We start from the raw sequence: 26435 nt of genomic DNA on the forward strand, positions 1-26435 counted from the left end.
AGAACACATAACGACAATCAGAAATAGGGTGATACAGATACTAGCTTATCTAATTGAATTGAACAAGTAACCACAGGTTTCTCCTGCCCAAAGAACTACAGGATTTCCCACCAGGTACTGAATTCCCATAGCCTATAAGTGGGCAAAGCTTGTAGAATCTGTCAAAACCCATAAGTTGCAAGAAAGCTCTGGACAAGGCCTGGATATAAATCACTGGTTATCAGTCGGGCACTGTGGCTCACGCCTATAATCCCAATACTTTGGTAGGCTGAGGGGAGAGGACTGCCTGAGCCTATGGGTTTGAGACCTGCCTGGTGACTAGAGGAGACCTTGTCTCTACAATAAAACAAAAATTAGCTGGGCATGGTGGTGCACACCTGTAGTTCCAGCTACTTGAAAGGCTGAAGCAGAAGAATCACCTGAACCTAGCAGATCGAGGTTTTGGTAGCAGTGAGCGTGCCACTGCACTCAAGCCTGGGTGACAGAATGAGATTCCAACTCAAAAAAAAATTACCCTCTAATCACTGGTCAAGAACAAAACCGGTTTCTTAGAGGTAGTTTTTCTAATAGTTCACTTAAATTACCTCTAATCACTGGCCAAGAACAAAACCGGTTTCTTAGAGGTAGTTATTGATAATTGTTTTACAACCACCATCCCAGCTTGTTTTCTACTAATTTAGCTTTCTATTTCAAGTATTTGCCTCCACTCAGAAGACCTAAGTTAACCTAATCAGCCTTTGTGACCTTTCTGGCACAGATCTTATCACCATGGCAGCAGTGATCCACCCATCTGCTATCCATCACCTGACATCAGTACCTGTGCTTACCCGCCCTCTGTGATGAAGTGGAGCAGCCCACCTCCCAATCACCTTAATGACCTGCCCCCATCAAAGGTAAAGTTTTAAAAGATTCAACCTGAAGCAGCCATTTGCCTTGCTAAGCTTAAGCTATGGTGTGGCCATGTGTTATTTGAGCTGTGGCCAGGCCATGTTTTCCTAAGCTTTGGCCCCTCCCCTACCTTGGGGAGGTGAATCTTCTCTCTCTCTTTCTCACTTTCTAATTTACTTTCTAAATAAACTATATTTTCCAATTTAATTTTTATTCAATTCTTTGCATCTTTCACACAGCACCTGATTGCAGATCAGTCACCCTACTCCAGGCCTGACCTAACATTTGGAGCCCCTCTGGGATATATGTTAACCTAACAATGCCTTGAAGTGAAATAAAATGGAAATAAAAAGTAGGAGCCAGGCACGGTGGCTAAAGCCTACTGTAATTCCAGCATTTTGAGAGGTTGAGGTGACAGGATTGCCTGAGCCCTGGGTTCGAGACGAGCCTGGGCAACTTGGTGAGATCTTGTCTCTACATTAAAAAAAAAAAAAGTAGCTGGATATGGTGGTGTGTGCCTGTAGTTCCAGCTACTTGGAAGGCTGAGGTGGAATGATTGCCTAAGCCCAGCTGGCTAAGGCTGCGGTGGCCTGAGCATGACAGTGAGATTGACTCAAAAAAAAAAAAAAAGTAGGAATAAAAGAAGTTTAAAAGAAAGAAAAGTGTCCTTACCTTATCCCTATGATAAATTATCAAAATGAATGTCCAGATAAGTAAGTCATCTAACTTATCTGAGAGCAGGGATTATTATGCCTGTATCGCTCACTACTCTATCAACAGTAAAGCATACTAACAGGCATGTAGTAAGGTACTAATAAAATTTGTTTATTTAATGAGGGAATGACAAATGAACAATGCAACAGTTAATAAGGCAGACCTATATTTGGAAAAACTACTTAATTTCTTTTTTTTCTTTGAGTCAGAATCTCACTCTGTCAACCAGGCTGGAGTGCAGTGGCACACTCATGGTCACAGCAGTTTCTTATCTTTTTTTTTTTTTTTTTTTTGAGTTGGAGTCTCACTCTGTCACCTAGACTGGAGTGCAGTGGCCGCTCCTGGCCGCTGCAGCCTCGACCTGCTGGGCTCCAGCAATTCTTCTGCCTCAGCCTTACAAGTAGCTGGAACTACAGGCATGCACTACCACACCCAGCTAATTTTTGATTTATTGTAGAGATGAGGTCTCACCAAGTTGCCCAGGCAGGTCTCGAACTCGCAGGCTCAGGCAATTCACTCACCTTGGCCTCCCAAAGTGCTGGGATTACAGGCTGAGCCACCAAGCCCGGCCATCACTGCAGTTTCTATCAGCTGGGCTCAGGTGACCCTTCTGCCTTCCAAGTAGATGTAAACCATAGGCACATGCCACCATGCCTGGCTGATTTTTTTTTTTTTTAATTTATTGTAGATATGTAACCTCAACAAGTTGCTCAGGCTGGTTCTCAAACCCCTGAGTTCAGGCAATCCTGGTGACTCTGCTTTCCAAAGTGCTGAGATTACAGGTGTGAGCCACCAACCCCGGCCTTAATACTTAATACTTAAGATTTAGTTATCCTTTAATAGGCTATTGCTATTATGTAATGAATTTGTTAAGAGGAAGATGGATTTTGCCATCCAGGTCTGTAAGTTTCTATAGGGCAAAAACTTTTTATTCCTCTTTGCAATTTCAAAAAAGAGACGACTACATAATTTTGCGTGTAATTAAGTGCTAAATTTTTGTTGAGAGGATGAAAGATCTCTTCAAGTGATATTGTAGTCATGAATGTTAATTAATAGTTTTGTAGAATTACTCTAACTCCGTAGTGAAAAGCAAGTTGTGAATTGGCAAAGATAAGAGGAAAAGGAGAATCAAAACTTTTAAGCCGGGACGTGGTGGTCATACCTGTGATCCCAGTACTTTGGGAGGCCAAGGTTAGAGTACTGCCTGAGCACAGGAGTTTGAGACCAGCCTCGGCAATATGGCGAGACCTCATATTTACAATAAATAAAAAAAATTAGCCAATGTGGTATCACACGCCTGTAGTCCCAGCTACTTGGGAGGCTGAGGTGGAAGAATCGCCTGAGACCAGCAGGTAAAGGCTATGGTGGTCAGAAGCATGCCAGTGCACACCAGCCTGGGCAACAGAGTGAGACACTGATTCAAAAAAAAAAACAGCTGGGCTCGGTGGCTCAGCCTGTAATCCCGCACCTTGAGAGGCGCTGTGAGTGGATTGCCTGAGCCCGCGGGTTTGAGACCCGCCTGGGCAGGCGAGACCTCATCTCTACAATAAATCAAAAAATTAGCCGGGCGTGGTAGCGCACGCCTGTAGTTCAAGCTACTCGGAAGGCTGAGGCGGAAGGATCGCCGGAGCCCAGCAGGTTGAGGCTGCGGTGGCCGGGAGTGTGCCACTGCACTCCAGTCTGGGCCACAGAGTGAAACTCAAACTCAAAAAAAAAAAAAAATCATTTTCAGCCAGGCTCGGTGGCTCAGCCTGTAATCTCGCGCTTTGGAGGGTTGAGGGGAGTGGATTGCCTGAGCCTGCAGGTTTGAGACCCGCCTGGGCAACTTGGCAAGACCTCATCTCTACAATAAATCAAAAATTAGCCGGGCGTGGTAGCATGTGCCTGTAGATCCAGCTACTTGGAAGGCTGAGGCGGAAGGATCACTGGAGCCCAGCAGATTGAGGCTGCGGTGGCTGGGAGTGGCCACTGCACTCCAGTCTGGGCAACAGAGTGAGACTCCAACTCAAAAAAAAAAACAAATCATTTTCATACATTACTTAATATTTTTTATTACATTTGTGTATTCCCTGATATATAGCATCATTTTGTATATTTAAAATTTTTATCTGAATAGTATCATACCTTTTTCTTTAATTGTTTAACATTCAATACGTAAGACTGATGTTTGTTGATAATGTGTAGTACCTGTATATACATGACACTACTATATAATATTCTATTTATGAACATACCACAATTTATCTATCCAGTCCCATTTTGATGATATTTAGCTTGCTTCCAATTTTTCCCTATTATAAAAGACTTCTATAAACATTTTAGCAACATGTCTCTTTGTACATATGTGATATTTATGTGAAATTTTCTCTAGGGGTTAACATCTAAAATTGAAATTGCTGGTTTATAGAGCATGCATATCTTCAAACGTACTAGATATTGCCAAGTTGTTCCCTAGACTAGAAAAATATACCATTGTGTAGAGGGGGAAAAGTCCCATATCTCTTAAAGAATCAGAAAGTCTTATATAGACAGTCCCAACCTTATAAAAGAAGGCTTCCAAACTCCCCTTATAAGTTTTATGTAATAAATGAGGCAATTCCTAGATGGTAAAGGTAATCACGATTATATTTCCTTATCAGTCACTTAATCGTTAGTATATCTACATTTTTATCTGCAACAATTTGGCCTGGGTCCAAAGGCAGTCCTTTACCACAATAAATGTTCGAGTCACATGTATTAAATGAATTAGTGTTCACTAAGCACTTCAGATCATCTTAAGAATCTATAATTAAAGTTGCATACATTACTCCAGATATCACTACATCAAAATCTGAAAGAAGTATGATATATTTTTAGTTTGTTGCCAGTCTCCTCTTGATGCCCAATTTGTTGGCTGTTACAGTCATGGTAATGAGGTTGGCTTATGCTAAAAAGATAGATAGATCCTGATCCATGGCCACATTAGTTTATAGTTCTTGATTAAAAGAATACGGTATATCCTGGTAAAACTCAAAAGACAATACTTTTGAATTCTGTTATCAGTCATGGTGATGTTGACCAAGAGCTATTTATTTACAGTTCCTCTTCCTGGCCACTATGACTAAAGCCAATCATATCTTTAAGGTTAAAAGCCTAAATTAAAAGTATAATAGTGAAACAATGTTCCTTGAATAACTGGCTCATACAGGTGTTGAATCACTGACTGGATTCATTTCCCTGATAGTAAAAGTAAGTCAGTCATAGATGATGGATCAGTGATTCCTTCTAAGAATATACTCTAATCTTCGCTTATTCTCCTTAAGGTTTTCTGTGCCAACATCAGCAATAACAGCATGAGTACAAATGTACCAGAACTTGAGATAAAGGCTTTACTCACTTACTCCTTACAACCCCATGAGTTAGTTACTATTCCCATTCCACAGTGGAGGAAAATGGTACTGAACACGTCCATAACTTACCCAAAGTACAACAGTAAATAGCATGACAGGGATTTGAATTCAGGCAGTCTGTCCAGAGCCCACCATGCAATGATGACTCGTTTATTTTACTTTATTTTATTTTTCAGATGGGGTCTCACTCCGTTGCCCAGGCTGGAGTGCAGTGGCATGCACACGGCCAGTGCAGCCTTGACCGGCTGGGCTCAGGCGATCCTTCCACCTCAGCCTTCCAAGTAGCTGGAACTACAGGCGCATGGCAACACGTCCAGCTAAATTTTAGAAGTATTGTAGAGACGAGGTCTCACTGAGTTGCCCAGGCTGGTCTCAAACCCCTGGGCTCAGGCAATCCTCTCACCTTGTCCTCCCAAGGTGCTGGGATTACAGGCTTGAGGCATTGCACCTGGCAATGCCTCCTTTATGATAGCTGTTCCTCCCTTGAATTATTGTGAACTGAATGGTTCAATTACAGGCTAGAGTCACACAAAGAGAAGACTAAATCTGTCCAAACAGTGATTCACAGGTGATAAAAGAATAAAGATAGGAAAATATAACAACAACAAAACAAACCTTTTCAACTATCCAGTTTGGTAAATGATGCTTGAAACAGTGGAGACAGTCACAACAGCTTTTGAAAACTTGTTTTTTTTTTTTAGTTGGAGTCTCATTCTGTCACCCAGACTGGAGTACAGTGGCACGCTTCGGGCCACCACAGCCTCAACCTGCTGGGCTCCGGCGAACCTTCCGCCTCAGCCTTCTAAGTAGCAGAACTACAAGTGCGCACTACAACCCCAGCTAATTTTTTATTTATTGTAGAGATGAGGTCTCGCCAAGTTGCCTGGGCGGGTCTCGAACCTGCGGACTCAGGCAATCCACTCACCTTGGCCTCCCAAAGCGCTGGGATTACAGGCTGAGCCACCGAGCCCTGCCTGAAAACTTTTTTAACATGTAAACTCTGATGAAGAAGAAGCAAACAAAATGGAATGGAAAAATCTCCTCTGGTAAGTAGATATCCACTGCAGATATTTTTATCTCCTGCAGATCTTTTCGCTTGTCCAGGGTGGGAATAAGGTACAACAATATTCTAGAATACTGAGCCAATTCCCACAGAGAATGCAACTAGAGGCCCCAACAAACCCATAAACAAATTTCTGCAGCATTAGGGCTAGTAGTTGAGTACCCTCATGTTAGATAGAGTTTATGATAATGACCTGGCAAATACAGTTAAGAATTACTATTCATTATAGTGAAATGGGAATTGAGAAATCTATTCCAATAAAAGGCATGTGAATGGTCTGGCTGTAATCTTCTGAAAATTTAAAAAAATAAAAATCCCACAGATACAAAAATCACTGGGGCCAAGGCCTAAAAATAAATTTCAAATGGATGCTCAACCAGAGGAACAGCATTATAGAAGGCATCTAGTCTTCTTAGGACTCTGTGGATAGTTTTATAGTACTGAAGTTACCCTGACATAGCAACTGAATGCAAAGAGACTTCTTAAGAGACATCCTTTATCCTCATCTTCAATTCCTAGATCTCTGAAATCCATGGTGGTTATTTGGCTCAAGGTCACAAGTGCCTTATGGATATTATAACAAAGAACAGGCAACAAAAGTGTGTACTAAACACCAGCAGCAGATAGTACCCCTGTTTTTTGATACATAGCATATGATTTCCTAGCAGAGAGCTCTAAGCAGCTGAAATGCTAGAATTCCATTTGAAAAAAGGTATCACCATGAGTTTATAAGAGGCAGGTGGTGTAACTATGAGTATATTTGATATACAAAGCCTTTTTTTTCCCCTTGAGTCAGAGTCTCACTCTGTCACTCAGGCTGGAGTGCAGTGGCACACTCAGGGCCACTGCAGCCTTGACTGCTGGGCTCAGAAGATCTTTCCGCCTCAGACTTTCAAGTAGCTGGAACAAGGCACATGCTACCATGCCCAGTTAATTTTTTTGATTTATTGTAGAGACAAGGTCTTGCCAAGCTGTACAGGCTGGTAAAACCTAACTTTTAGAGATAACTTTATTTTTCTTTGAGTCGGAATCTCACTCTGTCACCAAGCTGGAGTGCAGTGGCACGCTCAAGGCCACCGCAGCCTCGACCTGCTGTAACTACAGATACACTCCACCACGCCTGGATAATTTTTTTTTTTTTGGATTTATTGTAGAAATGAGGTTTCGCCAAGTTGCCCGGCCTAGTCTTGAACATGGGCTCTGGCAATCCTCTCACCTCAGGGTCCCAAAGTGTTGGGATTACAGGCGTGAGCCAACACACCAGGTCTAATAAATTTTTTTTTAAAGTTTATCCAGAAGTGTTGGCACGCACTTGTAGTCACAGCTACTTGGAAAGCTAAAGCTGAAGGATTGCCTGAGCTCAGTAGGTCAAGGCTATGGCAGCGTGAGCTGTGAGCCTGCCACTGCTCTCACCTTGGGTGGCAGAGTGACACTCTGACCACCACCTCGCCTCAAAAAAAATCAAGGAATTAAATTCTGAATACACTCTTCCCATTTTAATAGTACTTTTACAGCTAAACACCATTTACTTATTTTTACATGTCTGTCAGTCTCCTTTCATTTAAGTAATTTCATTTAAGTTATTAGTAAGTAAAGTCATTTGCTTATCTAACTATGTTAGAGAACAAGGCCTCAGTACCCAACTGAGGAACAACTGGGAGGGAAAACTCATTTAACAGTTTGAGAAACACATACTAGATTTGAAACAAGCAAACTAAATTTTAAAAATAATTCAGAGGGGGCTTTTTTGTGGCAATTCATGAATCTAGACGTATACCATAGTTCACTCATATCATACATATATTTACCTAATCAAATTATGTACACTTATAAAAAATATCTAGATATATACCATAGATAGATATCTAGATATATCTAGATACATACCACAGTTCACTCATATCATGCATATATTTACCTAATCAAATTATGTACATTCATAAAAAATAAAAGCAGGCAAAAAAATTAGTAGGATAAAACAGTTCCACCCCTCTCCCACTCTACTTAAAAGGCATGTACCGTGGAGTAAGAATTAGATGTGGAAGTGAATCTACTTAATTTGTATAGATTTTTGAATGTGTCTCAGTGGAAGTATCTTAATTCATGGCCATGATTCTAGTGTTTAAAGGCAGTATTCTTCACACAACGTGGTAGTAAAACACAAGCCAGCAATTTCATATAGCACACAATCAAAAAAAGTTAACTGATCCATCATCAGAAGAAAACTCCACTCTTGATGTATGTATGCATATTCTATCTAGTCAAATAAAACTGTCAAAAGTTTAAGTAGTATGACTTAATTAGAATAGTTTCAGCTAGTACAACTTTTTTTAAAAAGTAACAAGATAGTCATTTCCTAAAAAGTAAAATTGCACTCTAATTCAGAGTGAATTTATACTTTAGAATCAGTAAGTTTTCTCATTAATATGTTAATATTTCAAAGATGCATTTAAAGAGACTTTTATCTTTCAGGTTAGCCCTTCTTGCTACAAATATCAAAGGAATTAAATTCTAAATGCATATTTAGCCCAAATTGATACCGTTTAACATATCTGCACCCAAAACAAATTTTTCAGACACTTAAAAAAATATGAGTAGCATTTGCATATAATAAAAAATTTTCAGGTAATTACAAAAATAGGAGAGTAGCATTCCTCTGATAATCAACAACATCTCATAGATTTACCATTCATTTCTCTTATACTTCCTAAGAGAGAATGAGAAATATGCCAGTTTAATAGTAAGGTTAATAAGAGTGGCACAAACTTATCTGTGTGATCAAATATAATGGTTTTTATCATTAGTTGATTGAATGATTCAGTAACTGAAAGGGATTTTCTTTTTTTCTGCCTGTCTGCTTTGCATTCTAATGTTTTCAATGTATACTATCAATCTCTATCCTAGATGCAGCAGATGCACTTATCAATACCTGTCAATCTTCTCATTTTTCCTTCTCTTGACTTTTTCCCTCTATTTTCTTCTTCCCTATTATCTATAGCTTTTATCTTTTACCTATTTTAATATCACTTTAGTCTATTTATGAAATTAAAGAGATTAAAATGTACATATGGAAAAAAATGTGACAATATATATGTACATATGTGTATTATTGCCTATAATGTATCAGACATTGTGCCAGGTGCTAGGATACAAGGATGGATAAAACAATCTTTGCCTTCAAGGAGCTCACAGTTAGGAAGAAGAAAGAGACACTGTCTGAAAATATTTTGATAACCTGAATAACTTTTAAAATAAAACTGCCAAGGAAGTTTGGATGTTTGGAAGTTTGGATCTATGATGTCTGGATCTAAGGTATATGCACCATCTTACAGCTTTCCAAGGTTTGATTATTATTAGATTTCCTATTAGGGGCAGGATGGCATGACCAGTGAAAACCAGTCTGCCAAATTACAAATTAAGCTTCCTGAGTTGAGTATGACTAGTTTAGAAGATATTAATATACCAGCACTGCTTTAAATGGGAAGATGAAAAGTAGAACAAGCACTGGCAGGCAGGCAGAAGAAATAGCATTAAGATTTGCTAAAGAATACCCGAAAGCAAAATGAAGTCCATTGAAAATCAGAAAACAAAGTGTCAGTAACAATGCCTTTGATGACATCATGATTATCATAGATAATTTTTACTGAGTACCTACTATGTGCCAGCACTGTGTTAAGGGCTTTCAGGTATTATACCAGTAAATTTAACTTATATTAATCTATATATTTAATACTATATTTTCTCCATCTCATTGATGAGCAAATTGTGTCTCAGATAATTAACTTCCCAAAAATCAGAGTGATAGACAACTGATTTAAACTCAGGCATTATGACAGCAGATCACTTAATGTTAATCACTATTTTTCTTAATCTCTAGCTAGCACCAAGAAACCTGGCAATAGGGCAGACATTTAAATACAGAATCATTTCAAGTCTCAGAATACCACTGGTCTCAGGACTCCTTTATAAACTTTTTTTTTTTTTTTTTGAGTAGGGATTTCACTTTGTCACCCAGACTGGAGTGCAGTAGCACAGTCATGGCTCACTGCAGCCTTGACCATCTGGGTTCAAGCAATCCTCCCTCTTCAGCCTCCTGAGTAGTTGGGAATAGAGATGTGCCATCATACCCAGTTAGTTTTTTTGTATTTGTTGTAGAAGCAGGGTCTCGCTATGTTGCCCAAACTATTCTTGAACTCCTGGCCTCAAGCGATCCTCCTGCCTCAGCCTCCCTAAGCACTGGGATTACAGGCATGAGCCACCCCATCTGAACTTTTTATACTCAAAAAATATGAGAACCCAAAGAGGTTTTGTTTATGTGGAACACATACATTGAAAGTTAGAAATTAAACCTGAGAAATTTTAAAAATACAAGAAGAGGAACACATACATCCCTTTAATGTCAGAACAAAGACATCACCCTTTAAGGTTAGAGCAAAGATATCACCAAGTTTCCAGAGCAGTCTGAAAACTCTACAATACAGTTGGGAAAGAATAAGATTGAGATGGCATACAATGTATCAGGAATATTATGAAAATCATTTTAACTTTGCAAACACTATAAAAGGGTCTCAGGGACACCTAAGTATTCCTAGCACATACTAGGTAAACTGCTGGATTAGGCTATTTACTATATTTCAAAATAAATCATGATACCACTACCTTGCCAGAATCTGGAAACTCTGGTTAGTTGAAAACTATTTTACACAGAAGCCTCATTTCAGAAATTAGGAAAAATGATTCATCTAAGTCAAGGGGCATGCCTAAGATCACACAGCTAGTTAGTGGCAGATATCTAATGTTAATATATTAAAGAACAGGTTTTTTGCTACTGATTACAAAATATCAGTTGCCAAATTTTTGGAGATGGTTAGTAGTAAGGAAAGCAACTGCAAAATAGCAATAGGGTATCAAAATTCCAAGGATCACTTTTAATAAGCAATACTTTCTTTTTGCAAGGCACTGAGAATAGCCAACAGGGAACTGAGGCCCGACTCAGTTTAACCCAAAGGGAACTAAAACCTGCCAATAACCACATAGTCTTGGAAGCAGATCCTTGCTTAATCAGTACCTCAAAGGATACCCTAGCCCTGGCCAACACCTTAGAGTCTCGTAAGAGACCCTGAAGCAGAGGAAGCAGCTCGACTATGACAAATTCCTCACCAACAGAAACTATGAGACAACAAATGTGTTATTTAAGCCATTAAGTTTGTGGTAATCCATTAACTTAACAAGAAATAACTAACACAAATATTAAAAACATAACAAGGAAATATAATGAATACTTTATATCAATAAATTCAACCTAGATAATATGGGCAAATGGACATATTCTTTAAAATATAAACAAAGTTCACTCAAAAAGAAGTAGACAATTGAAAGTTCTTTATCTATTGGTAAAATTGACATCTTTATAAAAAATTATCCACCAAAAGAAAACTCTAAGCCCAGGTGTCTTCACTAGTAAATTATACCAAACATTTAAGTAGGCAATATTACCAATTGTATATCAACTCTTCCAAAAATTTGAACAGGAAGTAATACTTCTCAACTCATTCTTTGAGGCCAACATTTCCATGATACCAAGATCTGACAGATAGTACAGGAAAACAAACAAACGACAGATCAGTATTACCTAGATGTAAAAATTCTTAACATATTAGCAAACTGAATCCAAGAATAAAAGAACAATACATAAAAACCCAGGGCTACTTATCCCAAGAGTGCAAGGTTGCTTTAACATTTAAAAAAAAAAAAAAATCAATATAATTTCTACAGTAACACACTAAAAAAAACCAAACCATATGACCTTCTCAACAGATGCAGAAAAAACACTATGAAGTTCAAAATCCATTTCTGCCAAATACTCAACAAATTGGGTTTAAAAGGGAACTTCCTCAATCTAACAAAAACCTAGATCTCACATTGTGCTAAATGGTAAAAGGCTGATTGTTTATCCCTAACATCAAGAACAAGGTCCATTTTTTTTTTTAACTTTTAAATTTCTTATTTTAAAGATGTAGGATACAATTCAGGGTTAGGTATACAAATGTTCATTATGCAGGTACCCTTGTTGATGAGGTATGCCCCCTCTCGCCTGGCAGCTTCCCTCAACTACCAATCCCACAAGAACAAGGTCTATTCTTATACCACCTATTCAACACTATACTAGAAATTATTGCCAGTAAGGCAAAAAAGAAAAATAATTCCAAATTGGGCCCTGCACAGTAGCTCACGCCTGTCCTTCCAGCACCTTAGGAAGATTGCTTGAGCCTAGTAGTCTGAGACCAGACTAGGCAACATAGCAAGACCTTGTCACTACAAACAATTAAAAAATTAATTGAGCATGCACTAGTAGTCCCAGCTACTCCGGAAGCTGACGCAGATGGATTACTTGAGTCTAGGAGATCAAGGCTGTGGTGAACTGTGATCATACCACTGCACTCCAGTCTGGGTGACAGAGTGAGATCCACACTCAAAAAAAAAATCCAAATCAGAAAGGAAAAAGTTAAATTCTCATTATTGATGGATGACCTACAGAAACAGAAAAATCCTCCAGAAGGTACAAAAAGCTACCACAACCAGTGAGTTTAGCAAAGTTTCAGGATTCAAGGTCAATATACAAAAATCAATTGTAGTTTTATATATTAGACATAAGCCAGAAATTAAAATTAAAAACCATTTATAACAGCATCAAAAATTATGAAATATTTAGTTAACAAACTGAATAGAAGATGTACAAGAAAACTATCAAACATTTCTAAGAGAAACTTGGAAAAACTTAGAGAGATAGACCATATTTATGGATCAAAAGGCTCCATGTCTTTAAAATGTCAATTCCCATCCAATTGATCTATAGATTCAGTGAAATCCCAACCAAAATCTTGCATGGCTTCTTAAAAATTGACATGCTGATTTTAAAATTTTCAACATATACACAAAGAGACTGAAATACCCCCAAACAATTTTGAAACAGAATATGAAGGTTGAAATACATGACCTGTGATCAAGGTTTATTTAAAAGCTATTGTAATCAAAGCAGTATGATATCGATATGAAGATAAAATCAATGGAACAGAGAGACCAGTAATTGACCCTTACACATATGGCTACCAGATGTTCAACACAGATAAAGAGTTAATTCAATGAGGGGGAAGAATAATCTTTTCAACAAATGATGCTGGCAAAACTGAATAGCCTTAAGCCAAAAACAAAAATAACAACAAAATAATTATAATAATGTTGACCCTTACTTTACATCTTATACAAAAATGAACTCACAATGGATCATAGACCTAAATTAAGAGTTAAACACTTATAATGTCTAATTTATTATTTCTTGAGACTAACACTGGCAGTCAAACTCAATTCATAGGTGACAGAGGAAATTTTATGATGGAAAAAAATGTAGGATAAAACACATTCTATTTCCTTCTTAAAGATTTATAATTTAAGCCGGGCTCGGTGGCTCAGCCTGTAATTCCGCGCCTTTGGGAGGCTGAGGTAAGTGGACTGCCTGAGCCTGCGGGTTCGAGACCCGCCTGGGCAGCGAGACCTCACCTCTACAATAAATAAAAACAAAAAAATCAGCCGGGCGTGGTAGCGCATGCCTGTAATTCCGGCTACTTGGAAGGCTGAGGCAGAAGGATCACTGAAGCCCAGCAGGCGAGGCTGCAGTGGCTGGGAGCGGCCACTGCACTCCAGTCTGGGCGACAGAGGTGAGACTCCAATTCAAAAAAAAAAAAAGATTTACAATTTATACTAACTTATTAAAAACCAAAATATCTGACAATAAAGATCTATTTAATTTTGTTTAATTCAATAATACATAAATCTTTCAGAACATGGAGCTCTGAATTGTACATTGCTTATTAATATCTTATTATGTATAGTTTAAGAAACTATTTTCTTACTCAAAATTTTTGTTTTACATATTAAAAACCTGATGTCCAGAATAAATGACCCATTTGACTAAGTTCATTTGTCTAACAGGAAATATCTTAGCCTTAAATTCTATATTCCTTGTATGACAAAACAGATTATCACCTTTATTTGGTATGCAATATGCCCTGAAAATTTCATAAGCAAGTACTGCTTCTATTTCAGTGCTTCTATTCTCCCGAGGCCATCCTAATCATAACTCAAGGTGATCATTTTTGTTTTGCCCAACTAACTGCAGTGACTAGAAAATAGTGGAATTCCAATAAATGTTTCACAAATGAAAGGAGGAGAAAAAGGATTTCCATATGAATAGCCTATAAACAAGAGCACAAAAGTCTAAGACACTACAAAACTCCAAGATGGGAAGAAAGACTGAAGAAAAATGATCTAAGGAAATAAGGCTGAGTTAATAGTTACAATATTCACCAGCAAAAATTCAGAAAAGTCAACTCAATGACATGTAATAATATACCAACACAGAAAAGACATCTGGGTCAAGATAGCTAGTACTTTATTGTTTAATCTCAAAATAAATTCCTATACTAAACACCAAGAATACGCTCTGCTCCATGCAAAAAGCAGCACACTGATTATGATGTAAAACTACATTAAAATAAATATTTCATTCGATAATAAGAAGGTTTAAGCATCAGGTTAATATGTTGAAGAAAACATTTCAAGCTTGTTATTCTCAGAATAAAAATGTTAAAGTATATGACACCAAAACTACATCACACAAAAAAACTAACACTCATTGATCATACTAAGTCTCTGACCTACATAAGCTCATTTAGGTCTCATAAATACCTTTTCAACAGATTTGAGGAACTGAAGTATATCTCCTTTTCAACAGATTTGAGGAACTGAAGCCACCTATTTTCTTAGAAATTATGAATCTGCATTCTGTTATAAGAATAGCAAATTCTTATAAACTTACATTCACAGAAATCTGGGTTTCCCCATTTCTCTTTCCAAAAATCTTCAAATCCTAAGACCTGTAATGCACTGTGCCGCGAGCTTTTCCAAAAGTTTTGATTAAATAGATTTTACTTTTCCTCAGCCTCCTGAATAGCTGGTACTACAGGCACCACCACACCAAGCTAATTTTTTAATTTTTGTAGAGACAAGGTCTCATACATTGTCTTAAGCTGGTCTCACTACGTTGTTTAAGCTCCTGGGCTCAAAAAATCCTCCCACCTTTGCCTCCCAAAGCACTGGGATTACAGTTGTGAACCACCATGTCTATCCTAGTCCGTTATCTTGTTCAGGACATACTCCAGGAATTCAAAACAGCTGCCCTTTTAAGGAGCATCCAAAACTTGAAAACTTTCTAAAATAGTTTTGTATCAAAATGAACATATGACTTTTCCTAAGATTAGATATAAAAAGATGAACAAGCACTTATATAGATTCCAGGTATGTGTGATTTAAATACCTTATAAAACTTCTACTTAATTTTTACAGTTACTATGAGACAAATCTCTTTGCAGGTGATAAATGCGAGGCTCAGAAATTAACTGCTTTTGTCCAAGGTCAAATAAAACCTGGAAGCAAACCTAGCTGATTCATCCTAAAGCTCATGTTTTTCTATGTGGGTACTATTTTTATAGAAAATAAAGATGGCAGGCAGTATCATTAAATTACAAATTCTAGAGTATCTGCCCTTAAAGTCCTGAACATGTAGGAACAACGATTGTTTTGGGGGTCTCCTTATACTGTGGCAGGTGTGACATAGTAGAAATGGAGAATAATTCAGTCAGCATGGTCACTGTCCTAGATATTTAGTATCTGCTAAATTATCAACCTTCTCTGAGTCTCACCTCTAAAATTGAGAGAACTTAAAAAATGGCTTCTCAGAGAGATATTATGACAATCAAAGAAGATAAATATGTGAAGGAAAAGTTTATAAAACTATATTGTAAAAAAAATGCTAGTTATGATTTTATTGTTACTAATAAAAATAAGTTAAGTGTGCCCCAAAAGGTGCTCAGCCAGAAACTAGTCTGTATTTTATTCCCACAAATAACCAATCTTTAAACTTAGAAAAAATATTAAACACACTGTCAAGAAGTAAGACTTCAACAACTACCAAAAAAGAGACATAAGAGATTCAAGGTTAATATGTTGTGCTTTTTACTTATTAACTCTAAAGTCTGAACAATAAAAAGATAAAAAACTGTAAAGATCAGATCAGTTCTGAAAATGACATTATTTCATGGGCATACAAAGTTAAGTGAAACTACAGTAAGATATAAAGGCTTTTTGCAAAAAAAAATTTTTGCAAAAAATTGACATAAAGGCTTTTTGCAAAAAGCTCTATGGTAGAGCCTCTCAACAGGCATTTGTCCTCAGGAAGTCTGGTTAGACTAAAAAATATATATAAGCTTTCATTGGCTTAAAATGGGAATGTGGACAATCCGACCAGTATGTGATTTCTTTCACTTTAAATATATGCTGGTAAGAGATTTAAAGGCTCTTATATAATCATAACACATTTTTTTCTTATCCAAAAACATTTTGGTTACAACTTGTAGGCAGGTGGTGTTTTGAATGCAACCAAAAATAACAAACAGCATTTACTCTTGTGGCTTTATTTAAACCTAACTTTAAAATACACCCCCCTTCTTACCCATAGTTTCTTGACATTCAGAACATTCAGAAGGAGCAGTTACATAACAAAACAGAGATTAATGGGAACATAGATGCAATATATGGAAAACACTTACTTTAATTCTCTGTCCCTTCTGTCTTGCTTTGCTATTTAACTGCTTCATCTTGTGTTTTGTACCTGAGATCAAGAGGCATAAAATACTATTTCAAAATTTGTGTGTCCTTTCTAATTATTGCATTTGAACTCCTAGTAGCTATAAAATCTCTACCTTTTTCCCTTCAGAGAAAAACATTAGCAAATAATAAACAATCTAGAGAGAACATCTATACTACTGGAGAGAAAATAACACTAAATTCTACTACCCATCGATGCTGACAAATAGAAAAAACAGTAAAAGCTACTGTATTTATTTCTTTATTCACACAATTAGATTTTCCCATTTACAAGGAAAACTGTCCAAATCAAACAATCTGGTAGTTGTTTAATGCAACCATAGCTAACTTGTTAAAGCCTAAACAAAACATATGAAGTTTAATTCAGGAGTCATCCTTCTGTGAGTGGAGTGAGTCTACATGACTTTATCTTTCCCGGTCATCTAGTAGTACCAGCTCTGTGTATTTCTCCTTTGTGAAATGTCTCTTCCCATTACTTTGCAATCTGGCTCCTACCATCCTAATCCAAGTCTTATTTCATTACAAGTAGGCTTATGTAATACCATCTTCCTATTTCTTGTCATTCTTTCACTTTGGATCCATCCTTCATACCACAATAAATTAGTCTTTATAAAACATTGTGTGTCCTTCCCTGCAGAAAAATATATTTTAACAGTCTCTCCAGTCCTCAAAGGAAGACATTTCTGTTTTTTTTTTTTTAATGAGTCAGAGTCTCACCCTGTTGCACAGGCTAGAGTGCAGTGGCACAGTCACAGCTACCACAGCCTTAACTTGCTGGGTGAAGGCAATCCTTCCACCTCAACCTTCCAAGTAACTGGAACTACAGGTGCATGCCACCACATTCAGTAATTTTTTTAAAATTTATTGTAGAGATGAGGTCTTACCAAGTTGCCCAGGTTGGTCTCTAACCTCTGGGCTCAGGCAATCCTTTTGCTTCTGCCTTTTTTATTTTATTTTTTAAATTTTTTATTCTTTGTAGAGACAGGGTCTTGCTATGTTGCCTACACTAGTATCCAACTCCTGGCCTCTAGCAATCCTCCCACCTCCACGTCCCAAAGTGCTGGAATTACAAGTATGAGTCACTGAATCCAGCCAATATTTCTTCTATAGAAAGGTTACCTGCCTTATACTATTCACCTACAAAGTAAGCTGATTTACTATCTAGTGAATTTTGCTGCTGTACTTGTGTTTCCAACATTCCGTATTTCCAGAAAGTTGTCTTTCTTTCAACTCTATTCATACAAATGCTATCTGCCCTTTAATAGTTCACTCAAACACTTCCTCCTCTGTGAAGTCTTTGCTGGCCACCCAAAGTAACTCCCCCCCAACCCGAATCCCACAGTAACCAATGAAATTATTTTGGTAATTAATTATGTGCTGCCTAATTATAGCTTCTCCACTGAAGTATATAATCCATACTCTTCTGCCTTTAAAGAGTAACTCTTCAGGTAAGTATGATTTGCATTTCTAAGCATATTTCCCAAACTCTAAGAGACACAATTATTCATCTTTAACATTTCGGAAAGTGCACTTACAATTCTCAGCCTCTTAAAATTGGGGGACTACAGTAAACGCACACTCCTTAAAAGTAGACAGAATATAAAGTTCTCATACTCATGCTCTGCTGGGAGAAGAAAATAACAGGTTCCCTCTGTTGATAAATACTCCTAAGGTATCTGCTGTCACATGTAAATGAATGACCCACCAAATCCTTCCAAAACTCTAGCCAGTATAATCCTTGACTACTGTGTATTTTGTAGATAGCAAACGAGGAGAACCAAGGCTTTATTATTCCACATCTAACTTACTATCTACAGAATACAGAGTGGCTCTTAGCCAAGTTCTTATGCTTGAATAAAGAGATATTGAATACCTGCTAAGAATGGAGAGGGCACGAAGCAAAATTAAAGTTTCTTTTAGCCACATCTGGCAGGAATGATCCAGATGTTGCAAGAGAAATGATATTAATTTCATCCAGATACATTTATAAACTGATCTTAATTTCCATAGAATCCGAAAGCTATATGTTAACTTTAGTTGAGTTCTAATTTATTTTTGTTTCCCTTATCCCAAATCCCCAACCTATGACTTTGTTTATGAACTGCAAAAGACTGGAGAAACTCATAAATCCTTGTACCCACATATTTTCATTTTCTACCTGACCTGGTCAATCCGTGTGTGTTGCTGACAACTGGTCTGTGAAATGACCACCGCTAATGCTTTTTAAGTAAACTGAATCATCACATCCCTTCACTGCTGCAGAAGTCATAGTAGTATTAAAATGAAAGTCCTCAAAACATACTTAATATTTACTCTCTAATGAAAATTCCCTGAAATCATCTTATGATGAGTCATAAACAGTAGCTAAAACAAGCTATTTTAAAGGCAATTCATGACTACATAACCGGTTTTCCCCTTCACTGCTAATTGACATAAGTCTGAAATTTTGGTGAGGTAGTTATTAGTATCCACCCTACTTCGATCAATGAAAAATGGAAAAGAGAAAAAAAAGTTTGAGGTAAAGAAAAATAACTTGCCTAGAGTCACAGAGGTAGGAAGTAGAAGTGTCAGAGACAGAATCCAGTTAGCTTGATTTTAATGCTTAAGTTCTTCAATTCTATGTTATTCTACCTCGCAACATTATGCTTGTGGCGTAAATTGTTCTATCATATCATGCCCCATGCTCTCTTTGACAAGTTACAGACTCTCTTCTCTTTTCACCTTTCTCCTCTCTCTTCTCCCATTCTTTCAGTAGACCACAGAAAATTTGACAGTCTCCTTAAAGTCAGGAAGAACTATGATAAAGGGGTTAAAAATTACTAGAATAAGATTCAGAATAAATGAGTTCTAGGCCAAAGTCTGTCATATAATCTAGCCAAATCTCAGGTGTATTTTGTATTCTGGGGGTGCCAAAAAATGTCTACGCATTTTAAGAGATGTTATCTATGTATTACTTTTCAAAGTTGAATTGAATTATGGTAGCAATGTGCAGTATGACGTTCGCTTAAAAGATGGCATTAATCAAATGAATGCTAGCATCACCATGCAACAGGCAGGACAGTTAAAGAAAACGGGAGAAGCATGGTTGTTGTTCAATGAGTACAAGACCATTTTGAAGTGGTATTTGAAATTCGAGAATGTTGTGGAAGAACAACAACAATGGAGGCGTGAGTATACAACAGAACCTCCAACATGCCTAACAACTACATGCATTTGTGGTAAGTTTGAGATGCATGGTACTATGTGTAATGTGTACAAGGGAAGATCTGGAGGCCTCACACAGCAACAAGTCCTGCAGTAGTTCACCATAATGAGAAGTATATGGACACTGATGGTAACGACTTTGAGCACCTCTTGTAATTGGAAAAGTCAAACATGACTTGTATTCATCTTTTGTTATTAGTATATATTGATTATTACAATTTTAATGCAGTGTTTTCCTTTCTTAAAATGTGTATACAGCCGGGCTCAGTGACTCAGTCTGTAATTCCAGCACTATGGGAGGCCGAGGGGAGTGGATTGCCTGAATCCACAGGTTCGAGACCAGCCCAGGCAATTTGGCAAGACCTCATCTCTACAATAAAAAATCAAAAAAATTAGCCAGGTGATGTAGTGCACGCCTGTAGTTCCAGCTACTTGGAAGGTTCAGGCAGAAGGATCGCCGGAGTTCAGCAGGTAGACTCTGGGATGGCCGTGAGCATGCCACTGCACTCCATTTTTTTGGCACCCTCTATAGATAGCACAAATCTTACCCTGACCAAATCTCAAACTCTTTAAGTCTGTTTCCTCATTTATGAAATAAAGGGACTAAATGTAAATAATCAGTGTAACTTTCAGCCTTGAAAATTCTATGATACTGTAAAATGTGGAGAGAAGAAACAGCAAAAATGTAAATGGCTGCTTCATTCTGCAAACCATATTACAAATAGAAGAGAAAATCATAGTGGAAATTTAGCAATTTTTTAAAAAAAAGAACACCCAAACTCTATTCAATGGAATGCTGCTTATTTTTAAAAAATAAATGCCACAATATATATAACCTAAAAAATGCTCATGATTTAAATGTCAATTCCTGATCACTGATGGTGCCTCTAAATGTGATTCCTATTAGTGGTTTCCTACCAGTGAACTCAACTTTGCCTTTTAAATTAAGATACATAAGGGATGACAAACTGTGTATCTTAGAAAAACTGTCAATAGATTTCTCTCTCCTGAGAGGCCTGTAACTTCCAACCCAGAATGCAAACCTCAATGGCACTCATTCACTCTAGAGCTTGGCCTAGGTCCCAACCTAGGTAATAGAGCTAAGGAGTCCAGGAAAACAAGATGAAATGGCCCCTTGTAATTTGCACAAACTCAAATGACAACATTTCAGAAACAGAATCTGCACACCAAGAAATATAATCATAAAAATGTACATTAAATTATGAGATTCTTAGAGATAATGATGGTTGTAATAATAGTAATAGCAGTTTTCATTTACTGTATCAATAAATCAAATTAAATATTTCATACCTATTATGTTTCACCTTCACCAAAACTCTACAAGATATGTGTAAAAATTATCACAATTTTAGAAACGAGAAAACTGAGACACAAAGATTAAGTAACTTGCCTAGGACTACACAGTACAAGTTTCCAAATTTTATAATCTTAAATAAAATGTCTCTCAAAGTAGAATCATCAGTTAGGCCAGTATATTTATAGGCACAGAACAAAGGCTTATTACCATTAATATCACTACCATCTACTTCAAACTTCATCATCTTAAATCAACTTTCTTCTCTTAACCTTCAAACCCAATTAATCTAGTAAATCTAATGCTCATTCCCCAATCTGATTATATTTAGAAAACATGTATAGAGCACCCATTATGGATAAAGTATTGTACTGGGCAGAGATAAAGAACTTTTATATCAAAGTTTGGCAGGAAAAGACTTTTGCTTTCCCAAAAGAGAAATGGACAGCTTAAGAAGGGAAATTCATTTTATTTAGTTCTTTACACATCTAAAAGAAAGAGTAGCACATGAAGCATGACAAAGTCAGCAAATAATTCTCATTTGTTACTTAGAATGCAGGATTTTTGTGAATGTATTCATTCATTTAACTTTGTGTAATTGTTAAATACAGATATAGTGAAATGAACTTTGAGATATATACATAGCTTTAAAGACAACACTTAGATAGTACTAAGTATGTATCAGACATTGGTCTACGCACTTTATATATATCTTCTCATTTAATCCTCACAACAACCTTATGAAGTAGTTATCATCCCAATTTCACAGATGAGCAAACTGAGGCACAGTGATTTAAATAACTTGTCCAAAATCACACGTAGTAAGTGGCAGAGTTAGGATTCATTACCCAGGCAATGTGGCTTCACAGTCTATGCTGTGCTGTTAACCACTGCCTTCTGAGGAGGAAAAAAAAAATCTGAAACTGGAATAAATTGTTAACTCTGTAGTAATAAACAAGAATGATCAGTATATACTCTGCTCTTTATGCCTGACATGCCTAATGTAGAAAACATTTCTATGAAGTAAAGAATAAAACGTAAGGAAGGAGGGGATGGACTCATTAACTAAACCTCTTGCCCATGTCTAAATTACCTGAAATTTTAATCACTCTTTTCAGTCTCTGGTGTACTTTCACAAATTTCTAAAAACAGAAGTGCTATAGACATCATGATGCTTCTTTCATCTGTTCATATGTGTTTGTATACTTCACAGGTGGGCAGCAGGCCAAGAGCATAGAAACCAGGATTCTAACCAAGGTAATAAGGTTTATGGGTACAAGCCATAAAAACTGTGTTCCTTCCCTCTAAGAGTCTCAAACCTGTTCTGTCTCAAATTCGTATTTCCTAAGAATGCTTACAATGTCTACCACTTCTAAAACCAACATTTGGTATAGTGTCCATTTTCATGTGTGCCTAGCAAAAGCTCTTCACTGAATGGTTTTCTGTAGCTACTTCTGACAACCAAAAATTTATGCATCTCTATACTGTGAGGCTACTTTTCTCATGGATTTGGTAAAAACAAGGTAGAACACAACAGACTGGAGCTATGCTGGAGTGACTTTTTGCAATTCTGAGAGAATGGATATAACACTAACAACTAACACAGACTTGAGAAGTTTGTGGCCTCAGGTAGAGCTCACTTATGCATCAAAGGTTACTACCACAGAATGGAATCTTGAAATTAGATTTAAAGTCAGGACCTATAAGGATGGCAAACAGCGTACATAGCATAAATTTCCCTTGAAAAGCTGTTAAATATATATTACGTCAAACCTACATGAATTTGTATAGCTATTTCTATACACGTATAGTAAGATGCAGTATCAATAGGGTTCATCTGCCAAATGTGGTTTCTATTACTGCAAAAAAAATTATTTTTCTCCTTTATATTTTTGAGCGGCAACGAGAAGGGGAGAGAACAGCAGCTCATACAGTTTAGCCCATGTAAATTAAAAGCACATGTTTGGAAACTCCAAACTACTTGTTTTGCAGTTTTCTAATGCTCTTTTGGGTGGCTTACTCTGCAATCTCAAATTATATAAGAAGTAAAAAATAAGAATAATTTTCTATTCAGTGATGTCACTAAAAATAAAATTATTTAAATAATGTTATTTGCTATGATGAAAATGTAGTATTTATACAATATGATAAAGTCTAAGTAAATCTCATTCACATGATTTCTTTTCTTTTTTTTTAATTGGAGTCTCACTCTGTCGCCTAGACCGGGAGCGGCCACTGCAGCCTCCACCTGCTGGGCTCTGGAGATTCTTCCGCCTTAGCCTTCCGAGTAGCCGGAATTACAGGCATGCACTGCCATGTCTGGCTGATTTTTTAATTTTATTGTAGAGATGAGGTCTCGCCAAGTTGCCCAGGCAGGTCTTGAACCCACAGGCTCAGGCAATCCACTCACCTCAGCCTCCCAAAGTGCGGGATTACAGGCTGAGCCACCAAGCCCGGCCACATGATTTCTTAAAAAGTATTTGGAATTTCATTATAGTTCAAATTGACTTAGTTTTTACTAGCAATAAGTCAAAACTAGTTTTTAGCCAACATCAATATTTATTTCTGAATTTAAGAACCTCAACATAAGCCGGGCTCGGTAGCTCAGCCTGTAATCCCACGCCTTTGGGAGGTTGAGATGAGTGGACTGCCCGAGCCTGCGGGTTCAAGACCCGCCTGGGCGGCGATACCTCATCTCTACAATAAATCAAAAAATCAGCTGGGCATGGTATGCCTGTAACTCCGGCCACTTGGAAGGCTGAGGCAGAAGGATCACAGCAGGTCGAGGCTGTGGTGGCCGGGAGCAGCCACTGCACTCCAGTCTGGGCAACAGAGTGAGACTCCAACTCAAAAAAAAAAAAAAAAGAGGAACCTCAAAATGAAATACTTTGGTCAACTGATATTCTCATTAACAAAATTAAATCCATTTATCCTTATAATTATTTTTTAAATGACCAAGATGGTGAATAATGTTTAATAATGAAACCCCCAAAATTGATAATTTTCTTATAAAGGAGTGCTGAAGCAGGCTTCAAAGATAACTATGAATGCATCACTGGTTAAAAAAAAAGTTAAGGGGGGGAGGACAAAGAGTTTGAAGTTGGTTCTAGATTTTTGTTAATAATAATGATGACCTCTTAACTAGCTCACTAAATCTTTTTAGGTTCAGACCATGACTAGGACAAAAAAAGGAAAATTAGTAGAAGAGTAGGTTTTAATGGGAACAAATCTAGAGAAGGATAGCACTGAATCCCCACTTTATCTGCTCTCTTAAAAGACAAGTAGGAATATATATATATATGGTTCCATGGTAGAGTGAGAGTACTTAAAGGTTAATCTAGGTTTTTACAATAGAAAACTAGTTTACTATACAATCAGTTTAACTTTTTACTGTACATAATATACACTCAAAAGAATAAGAGCAAAATAACAGCTTTTCACATTTGACCTGTAGCTCACATAACCAAAAAGCAAAGTTTGCTTAGTATTTCACACTTGAGGTAACCTTAATTTTAGGATCATGAATTATAAACGTGTTTGGATACAGTATTATGTTCTTTTCTCCTAAAATCCTAAGTAGTACTAAAAAAGAAAAAAATAGAAAGCTTGAAAGAGAAGGATAAGGTTCAGAGGTACCATTTAATACATTCTAAGAAATAACATATTATTACACAGTAATTCAAGCACCTGAAAGAAAATAATCCAATATTAGTCAATAGTATTGTGAGTGTCCCACTATATAAAACTTCGACTTCCAAATCTAAACAAAAGAGCTACCTTTTATATTTATAATATTATTCAAAGAATCAGAAACTTTTAAAGGTGGAAAGAAATCTGACATCAACCAGTTTAACTATCCCCAAGAAAAAAATAGCGTGTCCAACATTAATGGCTAGCTCATAGTGCTGTCAATAGCAAAATCCAACTCTTGAGATACCCAGCACAGGGCTCTCTACACTATAACATAGCTTTCTCAGCCATTGATTGCCAGAAGTGAAACACAAAAACCCATTATATACCTTTTTTGGATTCTAAATGATTATCCCAGTTCTTTCCAAAGTATTTAAAATAAATTAAACATAGGCTACAAGCAAGTATAACAGCAAAACTTCAAATTTGAAAAAGTAATTCTAACAGCACTTTTCAATGTAAAACCGTATAATCCATATTGAAACTATGGGCTCCAATCACACACTCAGTTTTCCTTCCACTTCTTAAGCCAACTAGCTTCCAGGGTTAAATACCCATAAATTTTATGCTTGTCTGTCTTCTTTCGCTTAATTCCAAGAGAAATAAGAAATAATTCATTATTCATTTAAAGTACAGCCTTTTGGAAAAGTATCCCTTCACCTCACCAGTTTACAAAGGAGTCTGGGATCACAACCTTTAATTTTATTGCAATTCTTTGATCTAGTTTTCCATCTCTCAACCTCGTTTTATAAAGACTTTGAGACTTTGCTTGGTTTGTTTTTGTTTTTGCTGGAAAAAGCTCTAACCCTGTGATCTTTTGGTGTGTAGAATGTAATCTTGGTTCTATTTTCTCTTAATTGTCAGTTTTTAGGTCTGTTTGATATGCTTCCATGAGACAGGGCTTCTGAGTCCCTGATGCAAAGGGCTGGTGATCACTGGAGCAATGACAGAGGAGCCTGGAAGCTGGTGCTTTGAAAGCCACTGCCGTCTCTCAAAGCAAACAAACAACAAGCAAAGAAAAATGGCTAGATAAATATGAAAAGCACCTAGTGAGACATTCTAAGCTCTTTAGTTCAGAGTATTATAGGCTGTCCAGGTGCAAAAATATTTCTTTAAGTGTAGGAAATATAATAAAACCCAAAGTATGCCAGTTTATACAAAGAATTAAATTTTCCCTAAAGGTACTGGGTATTCTATATTTCCACGAAAATATGCTAATCTTCACTTATCCTATAAATTAGACTTTTTATATGAAATAAATTACTAATTCTGCCAAATTATCTTTATAGTTTTAATCAAGGGTCAATAAGCAAACTTACTCTAGATGAATCATAGGAGGGGCTTGGTTGACCACCTGTTCCCCAAGATGTTGTACCTCCTCGTTCATCCATACCTAAGAAAAGAAGAGAGTAACAGATATAAATCCAAAAAGACACTTTAGTGTATTGTA

At 37.0% G+C, this 26435-nt stretch overlaps 1 protein-coding gene across 4 annotated transcripts in view; it reads right to left on the bottom strand.

Annotated features, from left to right (window-relative positions):
• TCF12 (transcription factor 12) overlaps positions 1–26435 on the bottom strand; it is a 402148-nt gene that overhangs the window by 222234 nt on the left and 153479 nt on the right. For all 4 annotated transcript variants that reach the window (XM_008073760.2, XM_008073759.2, XM_021706851.1 and 1 more), the window contains exon 2: positions 26305–26378. In XM_008073760.2, coding sequence (XP_008071951.1) covers positions 26305–26378 — 74 coding nt within the window. The remainder of the gene's footprint in view (positions 1–26304; positions 26379–26435) is intronic.

Source organism: Carlito syrichta, unplaced genomic scaffold (assembly GCF_000164805.1).
Source record: "Carlito syrichta isolate Samal-C Ts95f unplaced genomic scaffold, Tarsius_syrichta-2.0.1 Scaffold316060, whole genome shotgun sequence".
NCBI classification, from domain to species: Eukaryota; Metazoa; Chordata; class Mammalia; order Primates; family Tarsiidae; genus Carlito; species Carlito syrichta.